A 13,865-nucleotide genomic window follows, 5' to 3' on the forward strand; every position below is an offset into this window, starting at 1 on the left:
CCAGATTCATTCTAGGATCAGAGCTATGTATGAGGGAGATAATCTTTAATTTTGGAATTAATTTCTAAATCTTATCCCAGCAATTAATTATGCATCAGTATTTTCAAGCTAGTAACGGAGACTTAGGTATTGGACTGTAGGGACCCCCGTGGACTAACATACATATTGCTTAAAATGCCTCTCGAAAACATTGTACTTATATAGTAACTATAAGTGTTGAATGTAATGCCAACGCATGTCATATGTTTCTGGAAATATGAAAAAAGATACGACATATTCATGTTATTTGAAAATGTTTTGAAACCTAGGTCAATGTCCGTGTTTGCAAACTGCAAGTTGTCAAAATTGATGGAGGTCACCGATGAAACAATCACAGAATATGACAAGAGCTTTGTTGTCAGACGACTACAGAGAGAGCTCCAGCACATCGGAATTGAACAGTACAACTGTGAGGCATAGTTATCAGTTTTTTTTAATTTAAAATTTTATTCCACAACCTTAATTTCTCTTCACAATGTTTTAATCAATATAAAATATACTTGTTTTCATCAATGATGCTTTTTACTTTGTTTCGACATGCCAAATAGGCAGCAACACATCACATACAAGACAGAGCGGTTAGTACATCATTAGATTCACAATATAATGTAATTTATACAAAATGTCATGACTTTGAAAGTTTTACTCGTTTGTTAAATGAATCTTAATCAACCAAACACAGAACACGATTATAATCTTTTCTTAATTTGTTTTCTACTTTCTTTATTCAGAAAATGCACCAAGGAACGCTTCCCCGTATTTGGACGACAATAAAAGTCTCCCAGTTACTTATCTTGTCGGTAAGTACTTCAACATGTTATACCACAGCATAAGTAAGGTTTCCCGTCAACACCGCAATATCAGCTACTGACAACATGAACAGGCGAAGATAACGAACTGTGATGGGTGTCATAACTCTAAAACAAAATACAAATATAAGTATATGGTAAACACGGACCCTTGTACATACCAGAAACGCCCTACAAAAATGTTAAGTTAACACGTTATAATAGAAATTCGATGTGAGGAAAAAACAGTGCAGTCAATGTGATACGTCATCACCAGCAGGCAAACAGTGTGAAACACGGCAGTAAAGCCAAGGTTACCCGGCATCACTTGAAGTCTCTATATGAAATACAAACAGTAAAGACAAGGCTATCCGTCTAGTTAAAATGTGAAGCACACACACTAAAGTTAAGGTTACATTGAATCAGTCAATATGTGAAGCACACGGACACTAAAGTTAAGATTACATTGAATCAGTCAATATGTGAAGCACACGGACACTAAAGTTAAGGTTATCTGACATCAGTCAATATGTGAAGCACACGGACACTAAAGTTAAGGTTACATTGAATCAGTGAATATGTGAAGCACACAGACACTAAAGTTAAGGTTACCTGACAAAAGTCAATATGTGAAGCACACGGACACTAAAGTTAAGGTTACATTGAATCAGTTAAAATGTGAAGCACACGGACACTAAAGTTAAGGTTACATTGAACCAGTCAATATGTGAAGCACACAGACACTAAAGTTAAGGTTACATTGAATCAGTCAATATGTGAAGCACACGGACACTAAAGTTAAGGTTACATTGAATCAGTCAATATGTGAAGCACACAAACTGAAGTTAAGGTTACCTGACATCAGTCAATATGTGAAGCACACACACTAAAGTTAAGGTTACATTGAATCAGTCAATATGTGAAGCACACGGACACTAAAGTTAAGGTTACATTGAATCAGTCAATATGTGAAGCACACGGACACTAAAGTTAAGGTAACTGACGTATAATCATATCACTGTTCGTTATCTTCACCTTATATTAAAGGCGTACATTTGATGAATTTCACAAACAATACCAATAGACCCAAACTGGCATTACAAAGACAGGAACAATAGCGTACTGATATAACACGGTGTTGAAACATCACGGACATCACAAATTAAGTAACAATAAAGCCACACTGATATCACGCATTAATAAAAATAAATCGAACACCAAAAAGTCAGTAACGATAAAACTAAACTGATACTTGAAAGTAACAGCACAACATGGATTCCACACTAATATCACAGAGTAATGAGATATCACAGAGTAATGAGATATCACAGAGTAATGAAATATCACAGAGTAATGAGATACCACAGAGTAATGAGATATCACACCACGGATTAAATAAAGATAAAACCATGTTGATAACACACATCAATAATACATCATAAAAGCCAATAATTAAGTAACGGTATACTCACGCCTGCATTACGCATTAAGTACCTATTAAACCACACCATTGACACGCGTTGCATGCGAGTAAAATATGTATTTGTGAAACAAAGATGTCCAAAATGGCTGTAAAACAATTTATATACTAAATGATGGGTCCTGTTATAATGATTGTACATATGATATATAAAATGCATAGCACTTATGCAACCCAACGTGATGGCTTTGGTAAATATATTTCATCATCATGTCAAAATATAAGGACGTACGGTAAAAAAAGATATGTTATGAAAGGCATTGTCACGGGAAATATGCATATGGGAAAAGGCATACCCCACCCATGCGACCAAAGTCTTCTTTTTTTTTTTTTAAGTATATCACTTTCCAAGGTCAAACTCATAATGTTAAAATCCCCTACTTAAGGATATTAATTCCAGAACCTCCGAGCACAACTGCGCATAATGCTACAACTAAGCCTCACTGGTGCAAACATACCACGCATCTATAGCTGTACCTCATCAAGTCAAAGCATTTTGTCTTCATTTAAATTTTGAAATTGTAGGAGAGGAACTATATTTTTGGCAGAAGGATTGATTAATCAAAACGTTCTAAATCTGCATCATACTACAGTTCTTGTTTCATACGAAGTAATTTCTATTTATATGCCCAGATGCATGCATTTCAGTTTATAATTGATGATGCAAATAGTTGAGATTTGGAAATAATTGAAATAGTATTTTAAATACTTTTTTTTAAATTTGATTGATATTTTTTTTTTTTCAAAACAGAACCGTGATTAAGAAAAAAAAGGGTAATTAATTTACTTGGAACTAAATATTTTGGTCAATGATTTAAAAATTTGATCCTAAATTTCAACTTATTTTAGTTCTATTTTAAATGCTAAGACATGACCTTGGAAAATTTTTGGAATTTTTAGGAACAGGCATCATTTCTAACACGTCCTTTTAAACTCTCAAATTTGATTTCATGAAATGTTGTCGCATATCAAGTGAGTAAAGGTCATTATTTATTTCCGTTACTCGCATTAAACGTTTTTAAATATATTTTGTTAGCTGACATGATTATATATCTGTTTTATGCAATGACTGACTTGTGGTGTAGTGATATCAAAAGGCATATCAATTTCAATTGAATAAATCATGAATAAATTCTGAGTACAAAAAGTAATGATTCGATCAAGTTTAAAACGTGCGCATACAAGCACACAAACAAACAGACAGACAGACAGGCAGGTAAGCAAACGAACAGAAAAGAAATCAATGTCCCTGAATTTCCAAAGAAATGGCTATAAATTCACACTTAATCTACATAATAAATAACGTTAGACTTAAAATGACACAAACTAGTAAGTGTATTTACTGGCACTGTGACGGCACAATGTAAATTATTGTAAAAGAACGAAGACCTCACACAGTGAATAACAATTAAACCAAACGAATAACGTATATGTATTAATGGTGTATGTGCAATGACATCACACAATTAGTAACAATAAAATCAGACAGTCACCACACAGATACCAATTATATGTTCACATTGACATCGCACATTGATATTAAACAGCAGGTAAATATGTGTATGTTCACATTGTTTGTTTGATATTCGTAGGATTGGTTAACTACGATATAATCAATAAGAAGCAAAACAGAAGGTTAAGTTAATGAATGCATTGAATACTGAATAAGCATAAATTATCAATGGAATTATAAGGACATGTGAATAATTAAAATTTAATAGTAAAGTAATTTAACATAATGATATTTAGATTGGAAAACAAATTTTATTATTTAATTTAATAATAATTTTAAGATGTAAAGTATATGTATAAATTACAGTAACTCAACTCGTTTAAAAGTACTGTCAAGAGTGTAGAGAAACTGTCGCTATTCGATGGACCACCTTGGAAGTAATGCTTTGTTTATTTGATATTCATAGGATTGGTTAACTATATATCGTTAACCGATTGGTGACTGTATTATCTGCCATAATACTATCCATCTCATTGCGATCCAGCCTCACCCTCCAACACCTCCCAAATGCACCAACATAGTGAAGTTGAAGTGTGTTGTAGTAACATACATATGCTCCGTATGGGACGTATGGGCTGTCCCATGGTTTTAAAAATAAATAAATATAAATAAATAAGGACCATCGTGTACCAACACGTCTGATGACTGCGGTACTGTCTTTTGATGGCCGGACACATACATGTGGTCGTATGCCATAAATCATAATAAAATAAAGAAGTAACTTATATTTTACAAAACTAAATAAAAAGCAAAAAATTAATTATATTTTTTATTTATATAATAAATTTAATACTAATTTTTATTTAATTTATTCAATAAATTAGAATTTAAAAAAATATGATAAGTTAATTAAAATTAAATAATTAAAATATTTTTTATTTATAATAAATTACAGAATGTAATAATTAGTAATCGCACGAGTCTCCGTCCTTCGTCCAAATAAATCAAGATACACCGAAATCAATATACCATAATTATTACATAATTAGTAATATTAGTAACAGGTAATAGTAATAGGAATGTAGGTATGTATATACATGTGAAATAACTAAAATATATACAGAAAAGAATTAGGGTAGGGTCGCCAAAGAAAATTTTGATAATAGAGTGCTACTAGTTATTAGTTATTAATTATAAATTTTGCCATACAACAATTTTGAGATCGTCATTAGGCAAGAATTTTGAGGTCGTCATCAGGTGCTACACCTCATACCCTGTACCATGTTTCTGTAGTTAGATCCAGCTTATAGCACGACATGGCTCCATAATTCTTATTCGATAGTATGTATTATGTGTATAAAACTGAATATGCATAATGTAATAAGTGGTGAGTTAGTACTTATGTTAAAATTGTATGACAGATAAAATATTAACCATAAGAAGTGGTATACTTAATTACAAAACATAGAGATTTAATTAATTAATGAAAATAAAGAATAGATGCAAAATCACAAATCGCATACATCCAACAACCTTACATATATTAAATATAATAGTATGTAGCAGGCCTGCATGCATACAAACTGCGACATTGCATCTAAATGTTTGTCATAAAAAGAGAAGTTTACAAAATACATACGCATAATAACATACATGAATTTTATGTATATTTGCATATACATATACTTATAATATACCTGGATTTGATGTATAGCTGTATCTATACTTTAACATACATGTTTATATAAACTAAAACGATAAAAACGCAAAGTTTATATTTATAATATTAATATGCTACGATACTTATATATGTAAATGTTTACATACTGATAAACAATTAGTAACGATAAAATCAGACAGGCACCACACAGATACCAATTATATGTTCACATTGACATCGCACATTGATATTAAACAGCAGGTAAATATGTGTATGTTCACATTGATATTAAACAGCAGATAAATATGTGTATGTTCACATTGACATCGCACATTGATATTAAACAGCAGGTAAATATGTGATATGGAGGAAGAGAGAAACACCAATATCTTAGAAAATATTCATATAACGATATTCTTGGATGTTGTAAAGAATCCTAAGAATCGGTTTTGCTGTAAATTTCAGATTGTAAAATCCCTGAAGTTAGTTATCTTGGAACACAAAACGTGACAGAGCGAGGGTTTGAGTGCCAGGCGTGGGACAAACAGTATCCACACAGACACAGCTACGGATCCTACCCCGGGGCTCGTGAGAATTATTGCAGAGATTTTGATTCTGACGAACCGTGGTGCTTGACAACGAACAGAAAAGTGGTCTGGGATCGGTGCATAGTGCCTTCGTGTGGGGTAAATGTGACAGGTATGTTATGTAGTATCATTCAGAAATATGATAAATTGTAATCAGGGTGTCATTTTGCTTCTACACCATAACGTCGGTAGTATTAACAATCGTCCTTAGATTGTTCAAATCCTACCAGTTCTTACAATTAACTAATCGTACAATCAATACTTGTATTGTTATTAACAATGAAACAATTCACACTAGCCTTGTGATGAGGGCTTTTGAATTTCAATTAGGAAATCAAGGTTAAGTTGTCGAGTCGATCTAAACCTAACAATCTGATGTAGGTGATGGTTGCTCTTTGATAAACATGTTACACTAATACTGACTATCTCTGTTCTTTTAGATATGACCTTAAACAGGTTCAATGGAAATAAAATCACTGTTACGACGTGCAGTCAAATTTTACAGCATTTTACAGCAACTTGGATGTGTTGATGATTCAATATAGTGCAAAAACTCTCAATTAGGACATTAAACAAAATACATTTAGAGGGAAACGTAAATACGAACCAGAAATACATACTTTAAGACATTAACAATGCACAGACACTGCTTTCAATCAATTTTCAAATGAAAATATTTTTTTTTTTGAAAATTCTGAGCATTAAATTTGCATCAGATGAAAACGCATAAGATACACTGATTTTGTTTTGTTTGCAGCGAATTCTTCCTCATGTGCGTCTATCGATGAATTGGATATATCTGAACTGAAGAACGAAAGAAGTTGTGGATCCTACTGCAAGTAAGACAAACGTTATGAGGATAGACGCATGATGTGGTTAACTATATTACGGAAACTATTTGAAGTAGGCTATTAATATTTATAAACTTAATTAACATGAGCATCGAAAAGAAATTCATAGGAAACAGAAGTAGATACAGAAACAATGTGATTCGTGAAAAACACATCTTATTATGGGGACTCATTATCAATTGGGAATTCATTTCTGATATTTGATATATCCCTATGAGCTCGAAATAAAGGACACCACAGAGTCGTCCACTTCTGCTTCATACTTAGATATTTTATTGAAAGTAGACATTAACGGCAAACTGACAACTCAACTGTATGACAAACGAGATGATTTCAGCTTCTCCATCGTCAACTTCCCACATTTATGTAGCAATATTCCATTATCACCTGCATATGGTGTTTATATATCTCAACTGATTCGATATGCAAGAGCTTGTTCTGGGTATAGTCAGTTTTTAAATCGAGGTAAGCTACTGACAAAGAAGTTGATGGTACAGGGATTTCAACAGTCTCGATTGAAGTCAGCATTTCGCAAATTCTATGGTCGTTATAACGATCTAGTTCGTCAATACAACTTCGCATTTGGGTCAAATGCTGTCTGACGTGTTTCATACCGATTGTTAAGCCGTTCTTGGCACACTGATTTGACTGCGGATAACTCCGTTTACCTGAACAGGATATGGGTCTCACGGCGGGTGTGACCGGTCAACAGGGGATGCTTACTCCTCCTAGGCACCTGATCCCACCTCTGGTGTGTCCAGGGGTCCGTGTTTGCCCAACTATCTATTTTGTATTGCTTGTAGGAGTTATGAGATTGATCACTGTTCGTTATCTTCACTTTGCATCTCTGTATCTTTCACAAACAACTTTTACCGTTGGCATCAAATTTTCTGTATTAAAACCTTTACGATTTCAGCTGGATTAGAACAACTATAAATGACGCAATAACAAAAAGAAATCTGCAAAATGGACGTACATGTGGAATTCGGGACAAGAAGAAAATAGTTCGTAAACACGAGCAGCTTCTTCAAAGGGGCACCTATACACCATGGATGTGTATGTAAATTTACGTTTGTGTAATAATGTAGATTAATATGAAGACATGCATGATTGTAAGGTACCTTAGCTTGTATGTTTCCAATATAAATGTATTCCTGTAGTCAATGTATCCCTTTCCATGTGTACAGGAGCTTCCCACTATGACATCAGTATTTATATCAGGTTGATTTTTACATGTGTTGGTTTCTTTCACGTAAGTATTTCACTATGTATTGACAGTAGAAAGTACATTTAAGATTCGGTTCTTGACTCCCCTGATCCGTATTATTAGACCTTGATTGTCAACAAACCATTTTTTTTTTTTGCTCGCGGGGGTGAATTCTCACATAAATTGAATGCACTTCCGCTTGAAATCGCTACCATTATTATTTTGTAACTGTCATTATTATACCTGACATAATATAGCATAAAAAGGAAGGTCGATTGGGTTATATTGTGTATACTTTATTGAATTATTTGCAGGCTCCATCTCAATATTTGACGGCAATAAAGATGGTAGGTTTTACCAAATAATCATGTTCTTTAAAACATTTCAAAGCCCGAATTTATTTTTTCAGTTAAAACAATTCATATGTTGTAGTGCACTAATGTTCCCATTGATGACACCATTTTGCAGTAAATGTAAAACATGCGTCTTTCAATATTTTACTTGATGTGTTATTCTGTCACAAATACATGCTTTTCTTTTATATATAGATCAATGTCATATGGTGTAAACTTTTTAAAAAAGAACAATTTCAGTTGACACAGTTGAATGTAATTTCATGAAACTTGAGTTAGCATAGAGACAGGCGCTTACTGCTCACAGTTGATTTTGTCTTGACATTCCAGATTGCATTACCCCAGAACATCAAGAACCGGGCGTTCAATGGAACAAGAAAATACTCAGTAAATCACTAAATCTAATCAATCTTCAATTTTAATACATCTTTAAAAGTTGTATAGATACTTTGTTACAGGGACTCTGAGCTCACCTTACAATATTTACAATCAGTTTGAATACGAAAAAATGAATATAACGAACAGTGGTCAACTTAAGAAAATAAATGAAGGGTAGACACGTACACGCCGGAGATAAAGCCTGGTGTCTAAATGAGAGATGAATTACCCTGTCACAGGTTGAACCCGCCTTAAACTATACATCTTGTTCAGGTTAAAGGCAGAATGTGTAGAAATGAATTCAGTATACAGAGATTACCGAACAATTCACATATAACAAATATAATTTGACAACCTTCAGTGTGTACTTGTGTTTACTAATTAAACCATAGTGCGACTATGAAAACGCTGAATTTAAACAAAACTATTGAAACATCAAGTAACAAGTTAACTTCATTGTTAGTAGCTTACCTCAATTTAGAAACTGATCATACGCACAACATGCTCTCATTTTCGGATCAATTAAAGGACATGCACACCATATGCAGGTGATACGGGATATTGATACACAGCTATGAGACGTGGATGGTGAAAACACAACTGTAGTAATGTAAAACTAATACAGTACAATATGAGTGAGATATTGTCGAGAGGGACATTTAACATTATTCAATCAATGAATGAATCAAATTCCACATTAGTAATGCTACTTGAAATCCAAGATAGGATTTTACACAGACATATTCCATATTCAAATACATTGAATATCCCAGAAAATTGAAAAAAATAAATAAATATGAGTTATCGTACTTATGCTGGATTCCTAGACTTTACGAAAAAAATATTTTAGAAACCGGTTGTTAGATCTAGCAAGACTGCCGCCAATTTTCGATGGGTTTTTTCCCCGCCTCATGGATATATTCACTGCTATGTAGGGATAACTTGAAATGTACCGTCTCAACATCTGCGGAAAGAGTATAAATCAAATTTCAGGGTAACATTCACCGAACTTTGAATTTTGAATCATACAACTGTTCCCAACTATTGCTAATACAACCCATCATTGGGTGAAATGCTGCATCACGTCTTTAATGCCGATTGTTAGGCCGTTTATGGCACACTGATTTTTACTATGGATAACTCCGTTTACCTGATCAAGACATAAGACTCACGGCGGATGTGGTCGGGAGACAGGGGATGCTGACTCCTCTTGGGAACCTGATCCCACCACTGGTATACCTAATGGTCCGTCTTTATCCAACTACTCTTTGCATTGCTTATATAAGTCATGTGATTGATCACTGTTGGCTATCTTCATCGTTCACAGTAACAAAATGTATGACTATTCAATATTTCACATTATCACTGTTCACGATAAGGTTAAATTTTTGACATCAATAACAGCTGTATTTGCAATGAAAATAGAACAAAAAATATGTAGATCTTGTCAACATTGCTTTGCTAAACCCAGCTTTCGTTCTACTCAGAGGTACATTGAATTCAATATTGAACACATATATTGAACATATGTTTAAGTTTCCCCAATTACAATGTATACATACTCTTTGGTTATTTAATGAGGGCTCTTTGTTACCTGAAATATCTTCGAATTATCACAAGAAAGAAATTATTCAACAGTTTCTCTAAGAGCAGGATAAGGCTATTCTTGTGGCCTTCAATTTAAAAGTTAGATATAGGGGCGAAGTTTTAGCTATCAATATGTCAATTTCCATCCATACCTCTATTCGAAGTATTGTATGTTTTACATTACGACCCCTGGGTCGAGGCCTCTGCTGGTGGACTGTTGATCCCCAAGGGTCTCTACAGCGCAGTAGCTAAGTACTTCGCTACTAGCTTGGAAATACGGATGCATATTTAATTACTGGGTTAAAAATTAAAAATTAATTTCTAATTTAAGGATTATCTCGCTTATACATAGCTTTATCTTTGGACGAGTTTGGCTCCAGGTTTCGGCACTCTAGTTTTCCTTTTAGCTTGTTACTTCGAATTTCCAAAAAGGTTGGCTTGAGCATCACTGAAGAAACATCATTTGTCGAAATGCACATCTGGTGAATCAACATCGGTACCGTATGTTTTACATTATGACCCCTTGATCAAAATCTCAAAATAGATATAGGGGCGAAGTTTTAGCTATTGATATGTCCATTTACATCCATACCTCTATTCCAAATATTGTATGTTTTACATTACGACCCCTAGGTCGAGGCCTCTGCTGGTGGACTGTTGATCCCCAAGGGTTTATTTCATCTGATGATTAAATGGATATTATATTTAATAAAAATTGTGAACTGTTGGTCCTAAAGGGTATATACAGCCCTGCAGCTAAATACTTAGTTAATAACTTGAAAATACGGATGTATATTTAATTCCTAGGATAATATTTAGAAATTAATTTCAAAATTAAGGCTTATAGGAGTTATGAGATTGATCACTGTTCATTATCTTCACCTTGCATATATGGCTCATGACGCGTTTAGGTGGTCAACAGGGGATGCATGTTCCTCCCAGCCACATGCATTCACCGCTTTTGTGTTCAGGGATTCGTGTTTACACAACTTTGTATTCCTTTTGAGAGTTACGGGATTCATCACTGTTTATTATCTTCACCTTTTCATTAGTCAGATAAGGATGCACATGTAACGGTATATCTATTTTTCAGTTGTGGTTGGAATATATCTTATGTTGGCAATTGTCATCGCTATCGCCGTCAGAATAAACCGGTAAGATTATTTCATCTGATGATTAAATGAATATTGTATTTAATAAAATAGTAAATACAAAATAGTAATGAATGAATGACAACATTGTTTAACGCAGGATGACGAAAAGGCTAGATGTCGAGATCAAACAGATAGAAGCACGGATCCAGCGTGAACTGTTAAATATAACTTGCATGTTGTTGCATCGAGAGTTACAGCGTATGGTTCGACGAAGGCTTCGACAAAGGTCAACCAGATACCAATCTATTGCAGAGGATCACTATGAATTGACCCCGATTGTGAACGATCCATATGAACCTCCTCTTCGAAGATCTGCAACATTAGCAGAAACAGAATACCAATATGTTGCTCCATACGAAACTCCCAAAGAAGGCTGTTTTTGTAGATATTGCTTGGACCAAGCTGCCAATCATCCCCCAAACAGCTTACCAGAAGTAGATGGAGCGCATGGTACAGCAAGAGCATATGACAGTCTGCAAGGAATTTTCGCAGAGAAACCCTTCCTTGACAGAACTACTTCAGAGAAACATTCGCAGTATTCTCTTCTCAATAACCCGCCTGATGTTTACTCGCTAAGCGGCAAAACAAGAGCACTGATCCATAATGATCACTCCCAATCCACAGAACGGCGTCTATCCCGAAGAAGAATGCGCCGTGGAAGAAAATCCGGACTTAACGATTATGATGATGACGGCATTAATGGTAATTGGATAGAACTGGAGCGGATTAAGCAAAGACAAGAAGAAGCCGAAGATGCGGAGTTCATATCGCAATTGCTATCCGATGTGAAGAGAGAACCTATCACTGATGTTTTACCCGGTATCAGCCCATTCAAAATACCAAAAACATTGCCAAATTATAAACGAGAAGAGGCAAAAGAATCCATCGCCCTTTCGGAATTTAGCTTTTTAGAATTAGAAATACAAGAAGTAGATGATGCCATCAATGCCAACTATACTGAGAAAGAGAAACCCAGTTTCAAGAATGAAACATTATCGGATGCCGGAACAACTAAAACCACCAACGATGTACCTAACGAGTTGTTTTCTAGTTCGAATATAAAAAGCAAAGCAGAAGAAAACAATGTGGCACCTACAAAAGGAGTTTGCATTGCAGAGGTGAATTTTGATGTAGGAAACAGCGGCGGCGAGTCGAATTCATCAGACTACTTAAAACCAATGCCACACAAAAACATGGGAGATAATTCAAGCGAAAAGCAAACCAGTTTAACAACTGAGTTTTGCCTTGCAGAAGTAAATTTTGATGTTGAAGATAACGAGGGAGACTCAGAATCAGAGCAATATGGCAAAGAAAACGGTTCAAACGAAAAACAAATCATTGACATCGCTGGATTTTGTATTGCTGAGGTGAACTTTGATGTTCAAAACATCGAAGCACTCAATGTATCACCAAACAATACACAGCCAATGGCGGACAGAGACAACAAGGAAGATAACATGTCAATCGCGTTCTCTACCGGACTATGCATTGCAGAGATAAATTTTGACATTGAAAACACAGAAAAGGTATCTGATTCATCAGACTACCTAGAGCCAATTGAATTAGATTCTGGAACACACACACTGCAAGACGAGAAAACCGACATTGAAACATACGAAACATTGCAAAATGTCACCGACACCATGGTTAACATTCCCAACATTGAGACCGCCAATGAATATTCCATTCAAGGTGAAGATGCTGGTTTCAATATTTGTTTGGCAGATCTGAACAACTTCCAAGATATTTTGTCAGAAGTTGAATATATGGAAGAATCTATATTAGACATCGGGTATTCCTCAAGCAAAGAATACGAACGATTGAGGACGTCTACAGAGATCGTCATGAATGCACCGGAGGAAAAGCACAGGGAAGAAACAACAGTCATGTCTGCTGATACAGGACTCAATGTTTGTTTTGCAGAACTGCAAAATTTTGAACAACTGCTCTTAGAATCTGAGACAGTGGAAGAGACAGCATCGGACAAATCACATGAAAGTCATTATGACACAATTAAGATCGACGTCGACGTCAACCATAGCGATGATTCTGACACCATTTCTGAGTGATCACAGGTAAATGCCATTCGCTTTTGACTTGTGATAAAGAGTTTATTCTTCCTCTCTGCATTGAGTTCTATGTGTAAGATTTAAAATATGATTTCTTGACTATTTACCGAGTTATTCGGCATATAGAAAACCACACAAAACTTGAAACTTAGATATCTACTAATGATTCATTTTAGAGATGACATCCTAATGGCCGGGTATAAAGAGAACCATCTAGCGAATTTTATGAAGATATCCATCAAAAGACATGGTATGCAGA

The 13,865-nt window shown here is 34.7% G+C and overlaps 1 protein-coding gene and 1 long non-coding RNA gene across 2 annotated transcripts; both read left to right on the forward strand.

Moving 5' to 3' along the window:
- The first annotated feature begins 476 nt into the window (after positions 1–476).
- LOC130049273 (uncharacterized) lies at positions 477–8,795 on the forward strand. The gene is made up of 6 exons (XR_008797773.1): positions 477–839; positions 5,886–6,119; positions 6,765–6,846; positions 7,775–7,914; positions 8,380–8,412; positions 8,749–8,795. It is a non-coding gene; the product is annotated as an uncharacterized LOC130049273 (long non-coding RNA).
- A 4,105-nt stretch (positions 8,796–12,900) lies between these two features.
- Positions 12,901–13,865, forward strand: LOC130049269 (uncharacterized). The gene is made up of 2 exons (XM_056146699.1): positions 12,901–13,612; positions 13,783–13,865. Exon 1 carries the CDS (start codon positions 12,965–12,967, stop codon positions 13,604–13,606), a length of 642 nt encoding a protein of 213 aa, XP_056002674.1. The 5' UTR covers positions 12,901–12,964; the 3' UTR covers positions 13,607–13,612; positions 13,783–13,865.

The sequence above is a fragment of the Ostrea edulis genome, chromosome 8 (genome assembly GCF_947568905.1).
Source record: "Ostrea edulis chromosome 8, xbOstEdul1.1, whole genome shotgun sequence".
Classification (NCBI taxonomy): domain Eukaryota; kingdom Metazoa; phylum Mollusca; class Bivalvia; order Ostreida; family Ostreidae; genus Ostrea; species Ostrea edulis.

Excerpts from the sequence above, each read along its gene's own strand:
- LOC130049269 (XM_056146699.1), top strand. The coding sequence starts at position 12,965 with ATGGCGGACAGAGACAACAAGGAAGATAACATGTCAATCGCGTTCTCT.